A 21,461-nucleotide genomic window follows, 5' to 3' on the forward strand; every position below is an offset into this window, starting at 1 on the left:
TGCCCTGAGTCGCCTCCTGGGAAGACACAAAGTGGGCATGGCCATGATTCAGGAGCCCTATTTATATAAAGGGGCCATATCAGGCCTCAGCAGCACTGGAGGTAAGCTGGTTTATGCTAGAAATATACGAAACTCCGAAATGTGCATTTATGTAAAAAATTGAATCCCCTTCCTGCTGATGGCAGACTTTTGTTCTAGGGTCTTAGTGACCTTCAGGATGCAGCAACACGAAGAAGGTATCACGAGGGAGTTTTTAATGGCCTCAGCATACCTTCCTTATAAGGACAGAGCTCCTCCACCTCAGGAGGTGAGGAAACTGACAGAAGCCTGTGCACAACAGGGCAACCAACTATTGGTTGGATGCGATGCCAATGCCCACAACTTGGTGTGGGGCAGCACCGACACCAACAGCAGAGGTGAGAACCTTCTAGAATTTCTTCTAGCTAATAACTTAAGAGATCCTCAATAGGGACAAGGAACCTACACTTAGGAATATAAGAAGGGAAGAGGTAACTGGCATAACCTTCGATTCCACTTTGTTGGGTAGTTATGTCAAAAAATGGCATGTGGCTTTAGAGCCATTCTCGTCAGACCACATTTATATTAAGTTCAATGTTGAAATGGGCATTAGACAGACCATGTTCTATAGGAACCCCAGGAGAATGAACTGGGAGGCGTATAGGAGGGATCTCGACTTAAGCCTATCGGAACTCAGTACTTCGATAAGGAATCCAGTAGAGTTTGAGAAGGTAGCAGAGGCAGTGACTTCTGCCATCATGACCTCATTGCATGACAAGTGCTTAATCACCAAGAAGTGCACGAATAGGAATATATCTTAGTGAAACAACAACTTGGAACCACAGAGGAAACAGGTACGAAGACACCTTATGAGAAGGAAAGGGACAATGGGCAGAATATCGGAAGGCTCTTGTCAAATACAATCTAGCAATTAAGCAAGAAAAGCTGTCATACTGGAAGGTATTCTGTGAGGAGGTAGAGGATACAGCTTTTCAGGCCAGTCTTCACAAAATCCTCACTTGGATAACCAACTAATCCAGGAGAAACTTTAAGGAAAGAGGATGGGGAGTTTAGAAGGACAGCACATGAAACGCTGGAACTACTACTCAAGACTCATTTTCCTCAATGTACTCTGACAGACAACATAGACCAGGACGAGATCCCTGTGAGATATCAGTTTTCAGGTATTCAAAGGGAGAATGTGTTGACCTTAGTAAAATCCAATAGGTGATAGGAACATTCCAACCGTTCAAGTCACCTGGCCCAGACGGAATTTTTCAAGCACTCCTGCAACAAGCAGGAGTGAACTTAATAAGATTCCTATGCAGGTTGTTTAGGGTTAGTCAAGCAGGAGGAATCATTCATAATGTCTGGAGGGCAGTGAAGGCTGTCTTCTTTCCAAAGCTAGGAAGAATTTATCATACCAAGAAGGCCAAGGATGTGAGACCAATCACTCTGTCCTTTCTTCTTAAAACATTAGTAAAACTGGTGAATGTGCATGTTAGGGAGAGGAGGTTAACTACGGTCCCTCTACACATAAACCAATACGCATGCCAATCACGAAAATCATGTGAAACTGCACTCCACTAACTTGTTGGGAAGGTGGAGAAAGCACTACACTTTCAGGAAATAGCCCTCTGCATCTTCTTGGACATCGAAGGGGCTTTTAGTAACACGACCTCCGAATCCATGATTAAAGCAACAGGACTGCATGACTTGGAGACCACCATTTGCAGGTGGATCAGAGCCATGGTTAGTGGTATGCTTAGTGGTAGAAACATAGCAGCCACAATGATGCAAGAAAAAATGTTAATCACAAGGTGTATACGCGGACAAGGGAAAAAAAATCCTGGATTTCCCAGTTAAAAATTCACTTTCTCCCGAATGAGTACACACTTTATCCGTGTTATTAAGTGACTGTATATTTTCCCAAGGAACTATAAAACTTATCAATCCTTTGAATGGTTAAGTCTTTATACACGGACGTAGAATTTCCTGACACTTTAGAAAACAAAACTCAGGGAAGAAAACTCCTTTTGGAAAGATTTTTGATGTGCAGCAACATGTGCGCTGCATATTTTCGTATTATGGAAGTATAAATCCGAATTCCACCAAACACCGTATGTTACTTTCCGAACCATTGTAATCAAGATTGCAATGCGCTTTTGTAAGCCAGTCATAGCTCATGTCCCGTGATCCCGCCAGCTGATGACAGCAGATATTCAGACCACAGGACACGTGATGTAGTCAGCTAATAGCAACATCACTGTTAAGTAGAGCGGTTACACAAACAGGAAAAGTTAATGTTTTAAATTAATATACATAGTGTTGCTACAAGAAAAGCAAAGCTTTCACATATAATATTGGTCTCTAAGGTTGTCTGATCTACTGGGCTCAAAATACTTCTAAATAGCTCGTCATCAAACACTCTGTGATTTAATAAACTCACCGTACACTCCCGCACATAGTTCAACTTGCGTAAAAGGAAATTTATTTTGAAAGTAATGCTTTTCAAACCACCGTTCGCAATATTTTCCCGTGACCTGTTATAAATAGGTTCGTTTCAGTAGTCGTCAGAGAGCGCCATATAACAGGCACCACCGAGCTTTGGCAGCTGCTATGACGCAGGAAGTCCATATGCGTAAAACATTAAAAGATCTTACATTATGTCATAAAAGTAAAAAGACATCAGAGGATACTCCAAGAGCATCAGAATTTCATGAGCCATACTAAAATGGCACATTTAAAGTGTATACTTAAAGAGCACTTTCGTATGTCCGGATTCCCAATGAAGTAGGTCTCGACCTGATATTAAGCTTTTCAGTGTGGGTTTCGGGATGTAAATTTTCTTGGAGTACCAGTAATGTATTAACTCATTTTTGATTCTTTATTATGGCATAACGCCTTACGTGCTAGAAGATGAAACCGTACACTTGAAATGCAGCGAGCAGTTGAAATTAGCCAATAGTGTGGAACCAAACACTTAGTTTCAAACACATTGATTGCCTCAGTGTAAAAGATTAATAAAAACCAAATTTCTTTAGCAAACTGACAAAAATAACTTCATTGTTCTACAAGGCGATTAATGCATGGCTGTCAGAAAAGTGGAAATAAAATAAAATCTGAAACTAATAACGTATTAGCCTTCCATAATTATGTGAATGTATTTTAAGTCACTTGATAGCTCCCGGCTTAAGTCATTTAATAACTCCCAGCCTCAGAAATCCATTTTGTTTTCATTCGACGTGAGAGCAGAAAACGAAGAGGAAACAGCAAAATCACTAAATGTAAACACAGGTCAAGTGGAGACTACACACGTCACTTCTATAACTCAAGACTGCTCTGTGTATCAGATTCAGATCTACGATATTTCCAAACCGGGGCAATACTAAGATAGTGTCCCAGCTGCCTCAAGCGTTTGAGATACAACATCAAAAATTTTAAAAAATTGAATTTTTAAAAATATGTTCATTTTGTAATGCACATCTTTCTGAAGAGGCTGATACATAAAACATATATGTTCAAGGAAATGTAAGACATGTTATTTGGTCTTTCACACAGCATTCTTTTATCGCACATCACTGTATTTCGCTCATGGAATTGAAATGTGTATATTTTGTACTGGATGCCATCAAACAATATTCAGGACAGTGGAAATTAAAATGTCCAGTGGTGCCTCTCCTGCTCCCAGTTTGACATCCTGCCCCTCTTTTTTTTTTAAAAAAAAAAAAAAAAAAAAAATCACAGTTAATACTGGATGGGATTATTTGTAATCAGGAGAACCAGAACTCTTCAGAAAATTTGCACTCTTTATTGCCTGTTAGCTAATAACTTTCTGCTTTGGGTGACATAAAATTAAATATAGGATACACAAAACCAGTAAAGACAAGGGACAAGCAATACAGTACACATTTCTTCAATCCTTAGCTCCTAGCATTCTTTCTCTCTAATCTTGCTACAGCTTTACATGGCGTGCTTTCCTTTCCACGACAGACACTATTACCTCATCAAAGTTCGTCAAACGTTTTGCTACATGACAAATCGAAATATCATTGTCTAATACTGCGTAAGCTGTTAATACAAATAGTACCCAAGACTGCTGTGGTTTCTCGATCTGATTACGTCTATTTTGTCACTGTCCGCTAGATAAAAGAAAATAGGCCTTTCTAACACTGCAGAAATTGTAACGCACACCAAATAAATGAGACTGTTTTGGCACAAATGTCATTTTTATAACACGACAGAACATAATTCACGAAGACCAACATAAAATGCTTTATGTTTCACATTTCATTCGTGCGCTCCAGTTTCTTAAGCATGAGATCGAAAAGTAGTAGTAAGAGATTTTTATATAAATTTGGAATCGCCACATTCTTCCCTAATTTGTGTGATGTCCCCGTTTCTTCTCCTTCCTCGTTCTAACAAACAATCTTATTATGATTAACTCTGGAACTATTCCTGCCTTTGTCAAGACTTATTCACTGGTTAACTTCACTAACCCTGCCAGAATCACCGGTTTAGTTATCCCTGATTATTCTCCGGTTTGGCATTGTTATATTCGTACAAACCATTTTCCGCACTACTTCCAGAAAAGAATTTAAGTGGCTGCTAGACAGGGACTATACAATTGGCCCTTACTAGTGTAGCAATCTGGCCAAAATTTTCTGACAAAATTTCATTTTCCTGGATACACCGAGAAGATAATATGTAATCTTTCTTACCTGTTATTCTTGTTAGCCGTTTATTTCCAGTCTGGTTGTCTGAATCTATGGATTTCCCTAGTAATTTTAACACTGCTGGTCATTCACAAACCCAAACAACATAATCAGACAGCGACTGGCATTCACTCATTCAGCTTTACTCCACTCAGCTTGTATAACCCAGTCCCCTTTTGCCTGCAGGAAAGTTTATTTCTAGATGCGACGAGGATTCCCCTGACAGAGACATCACATACACTATGCACACATTCAACAATCAACTTATGATTTTTTTTTTTAACTATGGGACCAAACTGCTGATGTCATCGGTCCCTAGGCTTACACACTACTTAATCTAACTTAAACTAACTTACGCTAAGGACAACACACACACCCATGCCCGACGGAGGATTCGAACCTCGACGGGGAGAGCCGCGCGAACCGTGACAAGTCGCCTCAGACCGCACGGCTGTCACGCGTGGCTTATGATTCATTCAGTAATCAACTTACAGAGGGTGTTCAAAAACCAACAGGGATGTGCATCAAAATCATATGAGTAATCACTAGACCAATGTGCCCTGGATGCTAGGCGCTTTGTGAAACAAGGTTTTTTTCTCCTCAAGAATATGAATTTGGCGTCACGCCACCCTCCCCCCCTCCCTAATAGATCCAGGCCCGCTGCACGTGCATGACTCTGGCAGCTTGGGCGCGGCAGTAAAATTTTTCCCGGTTGCATATAGCCGCTTGCTGCGACTGCTTACACAGTCAACAGCCACATTTCTGCAGCCAGAAACGGGAGAAGGTACTACTCATACACCACTCAACTGCGCACGCGCATGAGCCCACTCGTAACTGCTAAAACGAATCTAATGTAAACATTTGTGACGTCACGCCCATTGGAGGCAAGTTGTTATGAAGCATTGCATAGTCTTCCTAAAGCCTTTGACACATTTTGCTGCTGGCAAACATTTGTATGAGCAATGTGTTTTGTTGTTGTACATGGCACATTTCCTTTGCAGTTTATGTTTTATTTTCGTTTTTTTCTCGTTCACGTTTTATTGTTGCAGTATTAGTCTGCAGTAGTGGGTTACAGTAATATCCTTTGTTAGAGTATCGATTCTTACCAGTCAAAATTACAAAAATTTAACTGAAAACTAAAACAATGAAAAGTTCCCGGAATTCTAAAAAATTCCCGGGTTATTCCCAGTTTTCTCCTGGATGAAAAAATTGCCGGGCTTATCCTGGATCTTCCGATTGTCCCGGGTAGTATACACCCTGAATCAATACCACCAGAGGCTGTCCACAAGGAGGGGTCCTGTCCCCTCTACTGTGGAACCTTGGATGAATGAACTCATTGTAGAAATAAAATCTAGACAGTACTTTTGCCAGGGATATGTGGACAATCTTGTCATAGTAATACTTGGCGAATTTTCAAGTACATTTAGAGCTATGGCACACAGAGCACTGAACACTGTGCAAAATTAGTGCAGGAAACAGGATCTAGGGGTCCGTTCTAAGAAGACTGTTGCAGTACCATTTACAAGGAAGTAGATCCGACACACATACTGGAATCTCAAGCTTCTCGATGGAACTCTACCAATGAAGGAGATAGTGAAATATCTAGGGGTAATCCCGAATAAGAAACTATCGTGGACCCTCACATAAGGAGCAACTGTTCCAAGGCGAAAGGTACTCTAATGACTACCAGGAGAGCTTGTGATAAAAATTGGGGCTTAAGCCCCAAGAGTATGTACTGGATACACACCACGGTAGTAAGATCTATGATCACTTATGGGGCAACAGTGTGGTGGAAAACGGTAGAACAACAGGTAGCTGCTGAGGAGCTTGCTAAGGTGCAGGGACTGGCCTACTTAGCCATTACAGGTGGAATTAGCAACACACCCGCTGCTGGGATGGAAACCATGCTGGAAATGCCCCCATTACACCTGTGGGTAAAGATGGAGGCAGCAGCTCGAGCACAGAGGTTAAAGACTGGCAAAAACTAGAACTTACTGGGGTATCCAGGATCTCACAGTAAAATACTGAGTGAGGTAGACATAAGTATGGTTGGGGAAATGCTGGCTGACTATATAATAACTCCCACCTGCTTCAACAAGCCTTTCAATGTAGTAATTGGAAGTAGAGAGCTCTGGGAGAACAAATTTCGATACCATACTGGGGACATAGTCTGGTTCACTGACGGTTTGAAAACAGACCAAGATGTTGGTGCTGGGGTATACCGAGTGCAGCCAAAGCTGAAGAGGGCAAGCTCTCTAGGGAAGATGGCAACTGTGTTTCAAGCAAAAATATCTGCCATCAGGCTGTGCGTGGAGGAGAATTTGCAGAGGTGCTACAGAGGTCGTAGCATTTTCATTTATTCACACAGCCAAGCAGCCCCGAAAGAACTGGCAGCCTCTGCAACAAGATCAAAGATCAAGGCAGAATGCCACAAAGTCCTTGTGGAGTTAGGGGAAAGCAATAGGGTAAACCTATTGTGGGTCCCTGGTCACTCAGGGATTAGTGGTAAGGAGCAAGCCGATAGGTTGGCCAGGATAAGGGCGATGACACCATTTACTGGACTGGAACTTGTCCTGACAATCACCAAGGCGATGATAAAAATAAAACTACAAGACTGGACAAGCAGACAGCATGTAGAATATTGGGCTAAGGTCCAAAAGCAAAAACACGGCATGGTATTGATGCCGAAGCCATGTTCTAAGAGAAGTCTCTCAATCCTGGGATTGAAAAGGAGAGAAATGAAACTCATCGTTGGACTATTGACAGGCCACGGACCCTTTTAAAACTCGTACATACAACAGGGATAATAAAAGAAGACACCAAATGCAGGATGTGTGTTGCGGGAGAGGAAACTTCATCACATTTGATCTTCAAATGCGAGGCATTGGAGATTAAAAGAGACAGACTATTCAGATCAACCAGACCTGAAGAAACTGTGTCTAGCAAAGCACTGTTCAAGGGCATTGGTTGGCTATACTAGAGACACAGGGAATGATACCGCACTATAAACTCTGTTTGGGTGCGGGCAGCAGCAAGCTTGACCAATGCTGTTTTTGCTTCCCTGATAAAATCACATCAAATCAAATCAACTCAGTCATAGACTCAAAGGACGAAAATGCAGTCCTTAGCTGTAAAGTATAACGAATATAATCTGTTTGTAATGGTAATACAAATATGATTCAGGGTCGTTTGAGAGAAATACAGAACAGAAGGTAGAAAACATACCTCAACTAAGTAATGTGAGTAAAAATAAAGATAATATAGGAGTCGCATTAAAACAGAAACTCGAAACTTGGGTTGAACAGGAAAAATGTAGGCTGTTGTTCACATTGCCAATGCTTACAAATTTCGTAACTTTTCTAGTATAGGTAGTATACATCCTGTTGCTTTCATTCATCAGTTTGAGGCCATCATACCTGACAACATGACAGAACAGCAGAAAATCAAATTTGTAGCCAGTCGTTTTGAAGGGGACCAATATCGGGGGAATAGGAGCCAGTAATACATGTAAAACAAACTTAAATTTGTTAGGGCATTCTTAAACCAATAATGGTCCACAAGTACACAAAACAGTATAACAAGAGAAATATTTGAAGCTGTTTCCAGTGTCTGTACAGAAGAAACTAATTCATGTCAACAAGAGAGGTTAACGACCTCCTGTATGTATTAGAACAGCTGGACACACTTTCAGGCAACAGACATGTGCCAGCAGGCTGGCGTAAAAACAGGAGGCATGCAGACCGACACAGCAAAAACCTATAGCACTCTTTGTATTGCTAGGTAGCTGATACCATACCTGAGTTAACTAACAGTCTACTTTCTTTCTTTTCACACTGTTAGTTCTTCCCTCTTCATCATTCTGAATTAAAATCTGTCATCTATACTTCTTCTCTATTCAAGATAAAAAGATACAAAAAAAGAGAAAAAAAGGGATAATTGAAACAAAACACATGCTAATTGAATAGTTAAGCAACCGATTATAGACTATACTTAAGTATAACAATAGATGACATGCAGCATAAAGTTTGCAAAACAAGTACAGAACCTAGGCTATAAGACCTTAAATCAACATCCATCATCCACACAGGCAGGAGAACACGCTATTAACTATATACAGAAACTTTTTATGCATGTTATGAAACGCAAAGAAATTACATACGCATACAGAGAAAACAATCTATATTTATTAGATTAAACTTTATATATGTGCGACGTAAAAGTCGGCCACACACACATTTAGGGATTAGTAGGTGAGGTATTTCCACCGAAGCATTATTATTAATTGTATCACGACGCAGAAATGTCACTCACACAGCTAATGAACACAAGACATGAATCTCACATAGGACACTGACAATAACAAGTACCGAGGTACAAATACCTAAAGCACATGAGGAATGTTCGTTATATTCACAGTGTTTACATGTTTGAGCACAAAGTCCATAATACACTACAAGCAAATTAAAGCAACAGGATTGTTTCGTTATTTTTCTCTGTTATGATCTAGGATATCTTCAGTCCTCTCAAAACACCTGTGAATCTTGTTTGAATGCCTAGTTAAGTTATCGAATGAAATTAAAATAAAACCTATAGTATAAAATGAGAGCTATTCTCATATCATCTCCATTTTCAATACACAGACATAAGATAGCAGTGCTTCCAGTGCTGTTATTAACTTGAATGACAGTGAGTGGTGACTGGGATGAGTCACGCCAGATGGGTAACAGCTAAGTATTAACAGGTGGTGCAAGAGTGCACTGACCGATGAGTCAAGGTTAGGAACATTAGCCACGTGGGGAGACAATTCAAATGAAAGCCCTGTAGTCACCACAGCAGTGACAAAGACTTTGTAAATATTACTGTATTGTATTCAATGCAACATTGTGTATATTGTAAAACTATGTAACATCTTTGTATGAATATTATGTAAGGACACTTATATGCTAATATAATTTAGAGTATTTCTGAGCTACGCGATAGTAAACAACATATATGGACGGCCTAGTGCTGACATAAGTAAAAAAAAAGTGAATGTTATTAGGTAAAGGTGGATAGCACTGTGCCGTTGTTAGATAAAAAAAAAAGTGTTATTTGGTAAAAAGTGGACGGCACTGCGCTGATATTAGGTGAAAAATATGTGTTGTGTAAAGATGGATGGCATTGCGTCAATAACACATATTGTTTGGTTCCTATTGTATATAAACATCAATAAGTGTAGTGAGTGTTTATGAGGAGATTTAATGGCCCAGATGCCAATGTTTATTGTTGAACACCAAGACTACAGAAAATTTAAAGGACAGATATGTGGTAAAAATCGTAAATGATACTTTGTAGCAAGAAGAAGTTCATGAGGTAATGTGTGCTTAGTTAAGGTGTTTTTATAGAATTAAGATGTGAAAGTATATGTTTAGCATTAATAAGTCAATGGTTTTGGTTAATTGGTATGATATTTTAGAAACAACAATTTCCTAGTTTAAAAAAAAAACCATGAATGAAAGAGTAGGGGAGCTACTGGGAGATTGGAAACCAACTTTTTTCCAAATCTGAGACAAAATTTTCTCATTTCCAAACTTGTTAGCTGTCTTCGAGAACAAGCCAATTTTGGAAATCAAAGAACGAGGGGGATGTGTGATAGTCCTGGCTGTGGCCCCAAGTATTTTAACTTGCTAGAAGGTCACCTTGATGCAGCTTCATACACGTAAAGTAGTTTATGGTACAAAAGTGGAGTGAGGTACAAGTGACAGATGGTACAGTATGTACCACTTCCGTGAGAGAGTCCGCCAATTGTACTGAACTTGCTTCTGATTGGATGGCACATTCGGGTGTTAGGCGCCAAAACCCCCTAACTTCTCTTATTAATTATTTATATACTTTTCATTGTATTTAACCCAGTTTTCAGTATGACAATCTCTCATGGTTACCCTACGAGTTTATCGTTTTTGTTTATTAAATTTCACTAGTTATGAGAAACATAAGAGTAACGGTATTGCAACCAAAGTGTTTCATACACCTTCGGGTCGCTCCAGTGCGCCTGGGAGACGAAGTACTTCGGCTGCACTAGTCAGACTGTTTCGGGCATTCTTCCGCGTCGGGTGCATAAGACTGTTTCGGATGTTCTGACGGTCCGGTCACGCAACTTTGTTACGGTCGTTTGGAGGGCAGGATGTGAGAGACTGTTTCGGGCATTCTTCAGATCCAGACCTGTATCTCTGTTTCGGGGCGGACATGTTATACTCCATATCTGAAGTTGTCAGAAAAAGTTACCGTATCATTAAGAAAACTATGTTGAGTGTTGTAAAAGATAGTCTAAAACGTGTGGTTATTAAATATAACAAAACAGGATACAGTAATGAGAAGCGTCGCCTACCATCATTGTCAGTACTACAGATCTTCCCTTTGTAAATACGGAGACCGACCTGGGCAAGCGGCATCCCACAAAAAGCAGAATCACAGGTTCCAGACGATGGCATAGCAGCCTCCACCAAAGAAGATTCCACAACCGACGAGCTGTCTTCTGCGCTGGGGACACAACTTTAGAAAATGACAAGTTGGTAGAAAGAACGGTTAGGGACTCTTATTCAATCTCTACAGATCTCTCCAGCTTCCAGAACTGACTTCGAAAGGACATGTATAATTTATAAGGTCTGGCTTCAAAACTCCCGTAACAGTGACACATTTTCAAGAAAATTTCATCCCCTATTTCACCTCCTTAGAGGTGAAATTTCAAAAAATTCCTTCTAAAAGAATGCCTACAGTACAGATCAACACCTCTTCAACTTTCAATTTTCTATCCTCAGAGGTTTGAGCTGGGTAATCATAAGGTCAGTGAGGGGTCAGTCAGTCAGTCAGAACAAAACCTTTTATATTTACTTATTTATTTACATTTTATGGCCTTCATTGGACCACTCTAGCCAACTTTATACAAAGAATTTTCCTGTTTCCTGTCAGCCCAGTACTTTTTCAGTCTCTCTGATCTCATCCTCCTTTCTTCATCAGAAATCGCCCTTCCTATCGTCTGTTTGTTGATTCTTGTTTGCAGTCTCATTTGTTCGTCTGTGAGTTTACTTTTATATAAAGAGTTTGAAGAAAAGTGCCAGTCTTCATTCAGACACTGGGTTAGGGGTTGGTAGTGCATGGAACTGGCGTTCAAGTATATTTTAATGTTGGTGTGTCTATAAATATGATGAAAGTGCTTAACTAAGGCTTTGGAAAATCTTCTGTTTGATTTATAGACATAGCTTCTTCCTTGCTATACAATCAAAGCCTTTTCAAAATAGATAAAATGCAATATGTGCCTAAATTACTCCCTCCAATTCAATAACTAGACAATTATAGCATGATTTTTTCCCAAACTGAATCTTTTTTTCATACAAAGTAGAGAGGTGATATATGTTTGTTGCATTACCTTTGCTGAACCTGTTTTCAGTCCTTCCATTAGTACAATATGTCCCTGAAGACCACGGTTATCAAGTGCCATTACAGTGCTTGGCGTCTCATATGGAGAGTCTTTGAAAGTAATGAACCTTAACACATTATTCTGGGTTGTTTCATGACTACCCGGCTGTTGATTCCAATTTATAACAGACCATTCAAATTCAACTCCTTCCAATGTTGTGAACTCATTACCTGTAACATAGATAAAGGGCACTCAAGACTGAATGCTTTTCTTTAATGCATTCTTATACCATTTCCAAACTAAATTCATTGATAACTGGTATCTTTAAATTTTACTAGCTGTAGCCACATACACTCTAAGATATGTTCTTGACAGGAGCAGCACCTTTAATAAAGAAGAAAGAGATTCAAAAAAAATATTTAATCCTTTAATTTTCTTTTTAGCTTGTATAATAATGTAAAGCAAATGAGTCTTCCAATCAGAAGTAACATGTTTCACTGATTTCAACAAATGACACACAATTTGTGTTAATTTCTTACTGTTACATTTCCTCTTTTCTTATCCTTTCACTTACCTGGAGGCATTACTGAAAATTGGCAACTGCATTATTTAAATTACAATTTTTGGCATAACATAGCTCACTGTAAAAATAGTCTTTTCCCAGCAGCCATAAAGTGTGCAGTCAATGAAATCCAATGGCTGTGGTACCTAATTAATTTGCCAGTGATAATCATAACAATAAAAATAAAACAGCTGAGCATCCTACCTCCCTCAACTTAAGTGATACATTACAACAGGGGGCTTCCACTATGTGTGACAACTATTCACAAGGGACTGGTCCAATCCCATGCATCAAAACCTACAAAGAATTCACTGAAAGAAATGCAGAGTCAAAATTTCATCTGTTAGGACAGACTGCAAGGATTTTATTTTTGTCATGTGCAGAACTGCTTATAACAGCAGCTTATATGTATTGTAGTGTAGTGCAGGAACCGCACAGCAGATTCAATCACTTAAACCATACTAAAAAACTGTGCATCATTAATTCTTTGGATACCTTCTGCTTCATATCAACAGCCTACATTGTTGCAGATGTCATTCTTACTAGGGCGACTAGCAGAGGTAAAAAATTATGGCAAGTTTGGACATCACATTACAGATGTTTGTTGGGTGTTTTGGAGAGTAAAGGGACCAAACTACAGTGTCATCAGCCCCTTTTTTCTTATGCAAACATGTTTCAGATTAAAACCATCCCCAAAGGGAGTCACGGAAAGTAAAAAGGTTTAAAGCTAACTGGGAACCACACAGAAAGAGAAAATGAAAATAGCAAATCAAAAGGGGAAAACATGCATGAAAAGGGAGAAAAGCAGTTGAAGTTATGAAAATATTATAGCAGATGGCCTGGGCTGACTGATCGCAAAAATAGAAGAAGAATGGATGAGCTAGTCACTCTGCAACACACTAAAATCTCCAGCCTAAAAAGACAAGGCTAGAGAAACACAGATACGGAAAAGATGAACACCAAGGCAAACAAACAGCAAAGAGAGTGGGAGGAAGATTTGAATTGGAGGGAGGGTGAAGGCCTGGGAGAGAAGGCCAGACGCCCACCCTTAGGTTGAGTGATAACCCCCCCCCCCCCCCTACTCCCCTCCCAAAGAAAACATAAAACTAGATCAGCCGTTGAGGCACTTTCTCCTAACACCATCAGCAGTGTGGTGGGAAGGTAAGAGTTCACCTCAGGTTGGATAAAATTGGGCAGTCCAACAGAATGTGGACCACAGTCAAGTAGATGTTATCCAACACTGCAACTGGAAATTTAATTTGTTGAAATGGAATATAAAATACATATACAATCATTTTATAATAATACTTGTGCACAGTTCTTATGACAATTTTTGAATTTTGTTCATTTTACGAGGGCAGTTCAATAAGTAATGCAACACATTTTTTTCTGAAACAGGGGTTGTTTTATTCAGCATTGAAATACACCAAGTTATTCCCCAATCTTTTAGCTACACAACACTATTTTTCAACGTAATCTCCATTCAATGCTATGCTACGGCCTTACACCACCTTGAAATGAGGGCCTGTATGCCTGCACAGTACCATTCCACTGGTCGATGTCGGAGCCAACGTCGCACTGCATCAATAACTTCTTCATCATCCGCGTAGTGCCTCCCACGGATTGCATCCTTCATTGGGCCAAACATATGGAAATCCGACGGTGCGAGATCAGGGCTGTAGGGTGCATTTAGTTTTACGATTTATTGGTGAGGGTGGGTTTTATCATTTGATCTAAGTTTTAGCGCATGTCCTTTGTCCCTCTGTGTCTTCCACCCTAATGCTTTTAGGGTGGAGGTTTCAATGTGTTGCAGAGCGGCTGGCTTCTCCATTTTATTCTCATGGTCAGCCAGCCATGATAATCTGCTTTGTTGTTTTACTTTCTTCATCCCGTTTCTAGCGTTCCTGTAGTTTTCTTGTCCCCCTTTTGTCCATTTACACGTTTGTTGCCTTTCATTGTTCTTGTGATTTTTCCTTTTGTTCCGTTTTGTCTAGTCAGTCTTGTATGTTTTATTCTCACACTTATGGCATTGTTTTATTCGGAACAAGGGGCTGATGGCCTTGTAGTTTGGTCCCTTCCCCCCTCTGGTCCCTTCCTCCCTCTTATATATATATATATTATAGAAGGAAACATTCCACGTGGGAAAAAATATATCTAAAAACAAAGATGATGTGACTTACCAAACGAAAGCGCTGGCACGTCGATAGACACACAAACAAACACAAACATACACACAAAATTCTAGCTTTCGCAACCAACGGTTGCCTCGTCAGGAAAGAGGGAAGGAGAGGGAAAGACGAAAGGATTTGGGTTTTAAGGGAGAGGGTAAGGAGTCATTCCAATCCCGGGAGCGGAAAGACTTACCTTAGGGGGAAAAAATGACGGGTATACACTCGCACACACACACACACACACACACACACATATATCCATCCACACATATACAGACACACGCAGACATATACAGACACACGCAGACATATACAGAGGCAAAGATTGTGTCTGTGTATATGCAGATGGATATGTGTGTGTGTGTGTGTGTGTGTGTGTGTGTGTGTGTGTGTGTGTGTGCGCGCGCGCGAGTGTATACCTGTCCTTTTTTCCCCCTAAGGTAAGTCTTTCCGCTCCCGGGATTGGAATGACTCCTTACCCTCTCCCTTAAAACCCACATCCTTTCGTCTTTCCCTCTCCTTCCCTCTTTCCTGACGAAGCATCCGTTTGTTGCGAAAGCTAGAATTTTGTGTGAATGTTTGTGTGTCTATCGACCTGCCAGCACTTTAACATTCCACGTGGGAAAAATATATCTAAAAAGAAAGATGATGAGACTTACCAAACAAAAGCGCTGGCAGGTCGATAGACACACAAACAAACACAAACATATACACACAAAATTCAAGCTTTCGCAACAAACTGTTGCCTCATCAGGAAAGAGGGAAAGACAAAAGGCTTTGGGTTTTAAGGGAGAGGGTAAGGAGTCATTCCAATCCCGGGAGCAAAAAGACTTACCTTAGGGGGAAAAAAGGACAGGTATACACTCGCACACACACACATATCCATCCGCATATACACAGACACAAGCAGACATTTGTAAAGGCAAAGAGTTTGGGCAGAGATGTCAGTCGAGGCGGAAGTACAGAGGCAAAGATGTTGTTGAAAGACAGGTGAGGTATGAGTGGCGGCAAATTGAAATTAGAAATTAGCGGAGAATGAGGCCTGGCGGATAGCGAGAAGAGAGGATATGCTGAAGGGCAAGTTCCCATCTCCGGAGTTCTGACAGGTTGGTGTTAGTGGGAAGTAGCCAGATAACCCGGATGGTGTAACACTGTGCCAAGATGTGTTTATGTGTGTATCGATCTGCCAGCGCTTTTGTTTGGTAAGTCTCATCATTTTTCTTTTTAGATAAAATTCAAGCTTTCGCAGCAAACAGATGCTTCGTCAGGAAAGAGGGAAGGAGAGGGTAAGACATATCCATCTGCACATGCACAGACACAATCTTTGCCTCTGTATATGTCTGCGTGTGTCTGTATATGTGTGGATGGATATGTGTGTGTGTGCGCGAGTGTATACCCATCCTTTTTTCCCCCTAAGGTAAGTCTTTCTGCTCCCGGGATTGGAATGACTCCTTACCCTCTCCCTTAAAACCCAAATCCTTTCGTCTTTCCCTCTCCTTCCCTCTTTCCTGACGAGGCAACCGTTGGTTGCGAAAGCTAGAATTTTGTGTGTATGTTTGTGTTTGTTAGTGTGTCTATCGACGTGCCAGCGCTTTCGTTTGGTAAGTCACATCATCTTTGTTTTTAGATATATTTTTTCCCACGTGGAATGTTTCCTTATATATATATATATATATATATATATATATATATATATATATATATATATATAAGAGGGGGGAAGGGACCAGAGGGGGGAAGGGACCAAACTACAAGGCCATCAGCCTCTTGTTCCGAATAAAACAATGCCATAAGTGGGAGAATAAAACATACAAGACTGACTACACAAAACGGAACAAAAGGAAAAATCACAAGAACAATGAAAGGCAACAAACGTGTAAATGGACAAAAGGGGGACAAGAAAACCACAGGAACACAAGAAACGGGATGAAGAAAGTAAAACAACAAAGCAGATTATCATGGCTGGCTGACCATGAGAATAAAATGGAGAAGCCAGCCGCTCTGCAACACATTGAAACCTCCACCCTAAAAGCATTAGGGTGGAAGGCACAGAGGGACAAAGGACATGCGCTAAAACTTAGATCAAATGATAAAACCCACCCTCACCAATAAATCGTAAAACTAAATCAGCCAATGAGGCGTTGTCAGATACAATTAGAGGCAATAATTCCGTCGCTGGGCAGTCACGGAGGGACAGTGCACCAGAAGTTGGGCCACTGTTAACCGGGCACCACACCGACACTGAGGCAGGTCTTCACGGTGCAGGAAGTAACCGTGGGTCACCCAAGCGTGGCCAATGCGGAGCCGACAGACAACAACTGATTCCCCTGCAAGAAGCCTGCATGGATTACTTCCACATATTTGTAGTCTCCTTAATGACACGTAGTTTGTTGTGCGTACTGTTATGTCATTCCATCTCCCAAAGCCGAAATACCATGCAGTGTAAGTCAGAATGCAGGTCAGATTCAGAGATGTCCATCTCCAAAAGCGGTTTCGGTGTAGCCTGTTTGGCCAGCCTGTTAGCAAGTTTGTTGCCTGGGATTCCGACCTGACCTGGGGTCCAGACAAACACCACTGAAAGACTGGACCGTTCCAGGTCATAGATGGACTCCTGGATGGCCGCTACCAAAGGATGAGAACCGTAGCACCAGTCGATAGCTTGTAGGCTGCTCAAGGAGTCAGTACACAAGAGAAATGACTCACTTGGGCATGAGCGGATGTGTTCAAGAGCACCAAATATGGCCACCAGCTCTGCACTGAAAACACTGAAGCCATCGGCCAAGGAATGCTGTTCTGTATGTCCTCCATGAACATAGGCAATGCCAAAGTGACCATTGGCCATCGAGCCATCAGTGTAAACTACTTTATGGCCCCGATACATGTCGAGAATTGAGAGGAAGTGACAGTGTAGAGTCACAGGGTTAACTGAGTGTGTATGGCCATGTGAAAGGTCCAAATGAAGCTGCAGCCTAGGTGTACACCACGGAGGTGTACGTGAATGGACCTCAAGGGAACGACTCCATCTTAGACAGAAAGGATCGCATGCAAACCACCATTGTTACCCCTGACCTGGGCCGCCGATGCAGCAGACGGGCTGTTGTGGGTGGAAAAAAGGAGACGGTAATTTGGATCCGCAGGAGAACTACGAACATGTACAATGTAACTGGCGAGCAGTTGTGCACGCCTAACCTTCAATGGAGGGACTCCAGCCTCCACCACGACACTGGTCACCGGACTCGTTCTAAACCTGCCACTAGGCGAACGCCACAATGGTGCACTGCGTCAAGTAAACACAATGCCGAGGGCACCGTCGAACCATAAACCACACTCTCATAATCAAGGCAGGATTGAACAAGGTCTCTGAAGAGCTGCAGCAGTGTAGAATGATCTGCACTCCAGTTGGTGTTGCTCAGGCAGTGGAGGGCATTGAGGTGCTGCCAGCATTTCCGCTTAAGCTGACGAAGGTGAGGTAGCCAAGTCAATTGGGCATCGAAAGTCAGTCCTAAGAATCGATATGCCCCCACTACAGTGAGTGGATAGTCAGTAAGATAAAGTTCTGGTTCCAGTGAACGATATGATGCCAACAGAAGCGCACGACACACGACTTCGCTGATGAAAACTGGAAGCCGTGGGCTAGAGCCCATGACTCCGCCTTGTGAATGGCTCCCTGTAGGTGCTAGTCAGCAACACCAGTACTGGAGGAGCAGTAAGAAATGCAGAAGTCATCCGGATACAGAGTAGGCGAGATGGATAGCCCTACAGCTTCCACTAGACTGTTAATGGCCACTAGCAATAGAGAGACACTCAATACAGAGCCCTGCAGGACTCCATTCTCCTGGATATGGATGGAATTATGGGAGGCATCAACTTTGATATGGAAAGCACGAAGCAACAGGAAATTTTGGATAAAAATCGGGAGCGAACCTCAGAGTCCCCACTCTTATAACGTGGCAAGGATATGATGCCACCACGTGGTGTCATACGCTTTTCATAAATCAAAAAAGATGACAACCAAGTGTTGGTATCTGGAAAAGGCTGTTCGGATGGCAGACCCGAGGGGCACAAGATTCTCAGTGGTAGAGCAAACCTGGCAGAAGCTGCCCTGACATGGAGCCAGTAGGACATGTGACTCCAGGACCCAACCCAACTGCCGACACACTAATGTTCCAGCAGCTTACGAAGAATGTTGGTGAGGCTGATGGGCCAATAGCTACCCACATCAAACGTGTTTTTACCAGTTTGAGCACAGAAATTATGGTGCTCTCACCATTGAGATGGAAAGACACCATCGCACCAGATCCGGTTGAAGATGACGAGGAGATGTCGCTTGTAGTCAGATGAGAGATGTTTAATCATCTGACTGTGGATCCAATCTGGCCCAGGAGCTGTGTCAGGGCAATGAGCCAGGGCACTGAAGAGCTCCCACTCTGTAAATGGGGTGTTATAGGATTCACTGTGGCATGTAGTGAACGAAATCACTTTCCTTTCCAGCCGCCGTTTGAGAGTGCGAAAGACTGGGAGGTAATTCTCTGATGCCCAGGCTCGAGCATAGCACTCAGCAAAGTGCTCAGCAATCGCGTTTCCGTCAGTAGATAACACGCCATTTATGTTAACACTGGGAACACTGTTGGGGTCTGGTACCTGAAAACATGTTTGATCTTTGCCCAAACTTGGGAAGGTGACGTATGGCAGCCAATGGTCGAGACGTATCTCTCCCAACAGTCCTGCTTCCATTGTTTAATAAGATGGCGAATGCAGGCACGGAGCCATTTAAAGGCTATGAGGGGCTTCAGGGAAGGGTGCCGCTTATGCCGCTGTAGAGCTCGCTAACGCTCCTTAATTGTTTCAGCAACTTCTGGCGACGACCTAGGGACTGCCTTTCGCTGCAGGCACCCTAAAGAGCGAGGGATCGCATTTTCTGCAGCAGAAACATTAGTTGCAGTCAGATGTTCAACCATCACATCGATGTTACCATGTGGGGGAGATTCAATGGTGACAGCCCAGATGTTAAAGTTTCCCAGTCCACCTTGTTTAAAGCTCATCTGGGCAGGCGTCCATGGGCCTGACGCCAGGGTAGTGACAGGAAGATGGGGAAATGGTCACTACCACACAGGTCGTCATGTGCCCTCCAGTGGATAGATGGGAGAAGGCCAGGACTGCAAACCGAGAGATCAATGGCCGAATGTGTGCCATTGCCACACTGAAATGTGTGGGGCCACCTGTATTTAAGAGGCAGAGGTCGAATTGTGACAGCAAATTTTCAAAATCTCTGCCTCAGCCAGTTAGCACGGTGCCACCCCACAAAGGGTTATGAGAGTTAAAATCTCCCAAAAGTAGGAAAGGTTTTGGGAGTTGATCAATCAGTACCACCAATGCGTTCAGGGGTACTGCACCATCTGGAGGAAGATATACGTAGCAGACAGTTATTTCCCGTGTCGTCTATATCCTGACTGCCACAGCATCAAGAGGGGTTTGAAGGGGCACAGGTTCACTGCATACAGAGTTCAGGACATAGACGCAAACTCAACCTGACACTCGATTATAGTCACTATAGTTCCTGTAATATCCCAAACAGCCGCGGAGGGCACGGTTACGCAATGGCCGGGAACCAGGTTTCCTGCAGGGCAATGCAGAAAGCAAGTGTAAAGCTTAATAGTTGCCACAGCTCAGCCAGACGGTGGAAAAGATTGCCGCAATTCCACTGGAGGATGACTTGATCGTGAGGCTGGAAAGGCATAGAACATTCAATTAGGCAGTTTACACCTCAGGGTCGCCCACTGCACCGAATTATTTCCTGAGAAGTCTGTATCCTTGATGTCTGAGGGTCAGGCAAGATCTAGGTCCTCAGCGGACGCAGGAATGTCTACCTCATCCTCAGAGACAAAGCTTGTAGGTAGCAGTGGTGTGAGTGCCACCGCAAGTCCCTTGGTCTTGGGGGTCTTCGTTTTGGATTTCTCTCCCTGCTCCTTGGGTTTCTCTGGCCGGGACTGAGGATGATCGTGAAGCCCTACGACCAGCTACTTTTGGGAACTTCAGCCACTGGTGGGAGATATCTTTCTCACTAGCAGAAACCTGGGTAGGGAGTAACCCAAGGGAATCCTTCCTAGTGAGAGGTGCCGAAGAAGACTTATGCTTCTCTGGCTGGGAAGTGGGGACTGGTGTCCCGATGGTTGTGAGGAAGGGGGGGGGGGGGGTGAGGGGGGGGGGGGCAGTGCTCCCAAGGTAGGTGATGTGGGAGCAACAGGAAGGGAAGTACCCCCCACCATCAAGGGGCAGATGTAGTCTTCTGGCTCAGAGAGCTGACTGGAATTCGCAAAACGGATGGGGCTACAACTGTTCGTGTAGCGGCGGCATAAGAGGAGGTAATAGCCACAGGATGCAGACACTCAAATTTCCTCTTAGCCTCAGTGTAGGTCAGTCAGTCCAGGGTCTTGTGCTCCACGATTTTCCTTTCGCACTGTAAAGCCCTGCAGTCTGGTGAGCAAGGGGAATGATGCTCTCCGCAGTTGACACACATGGGAGGTGGGGCACATGGAGTATTGGGATATGGTGGGCATCCAAAATCTCGACATGTGACACTGGAAGTACAGCGGGAATAC

General features: G+C 42.5%; 1 protein-coding gene across 1 annotated transcript in view; it reads right to left on the reverse strand.

Annotated features, from left to right (window-relative positions):
- The window catches only part of LOC126088118 (nuclear pore membrane glycoprotein 210), a 241,665-nt gene that overhangs the window by 195,005 nt on the left and 25,199 nt on the right, over positions 1-21,461 (reverse strand). Inside the window, exon 3 of the mRNA XM_049906217.1 lies at positions 12,139-12,359. Within this exon, the coding sequence (XP_049762174.1) occupies positions 12,139-12,359 (221 nt within the window). The remainder of the gene's footprint in view (positions 1-12,138; positions 12,360-21,461) is intronic.

Source organism: Schistocerca cancellata, chromosome 6 (assembly GCF_023864275.1).
Source record: "Schistocerca cancellata isolate TAMUIC-IGC-003103 chromosome 6, iqSchCanc2.1, whole genome shotgun sequence".
NCBI lineage: Eukaryota > Metazoa > Arthropoda > Insecta > Orthoptera > Acrididae > Schistocerca > Schistocerca cancellata.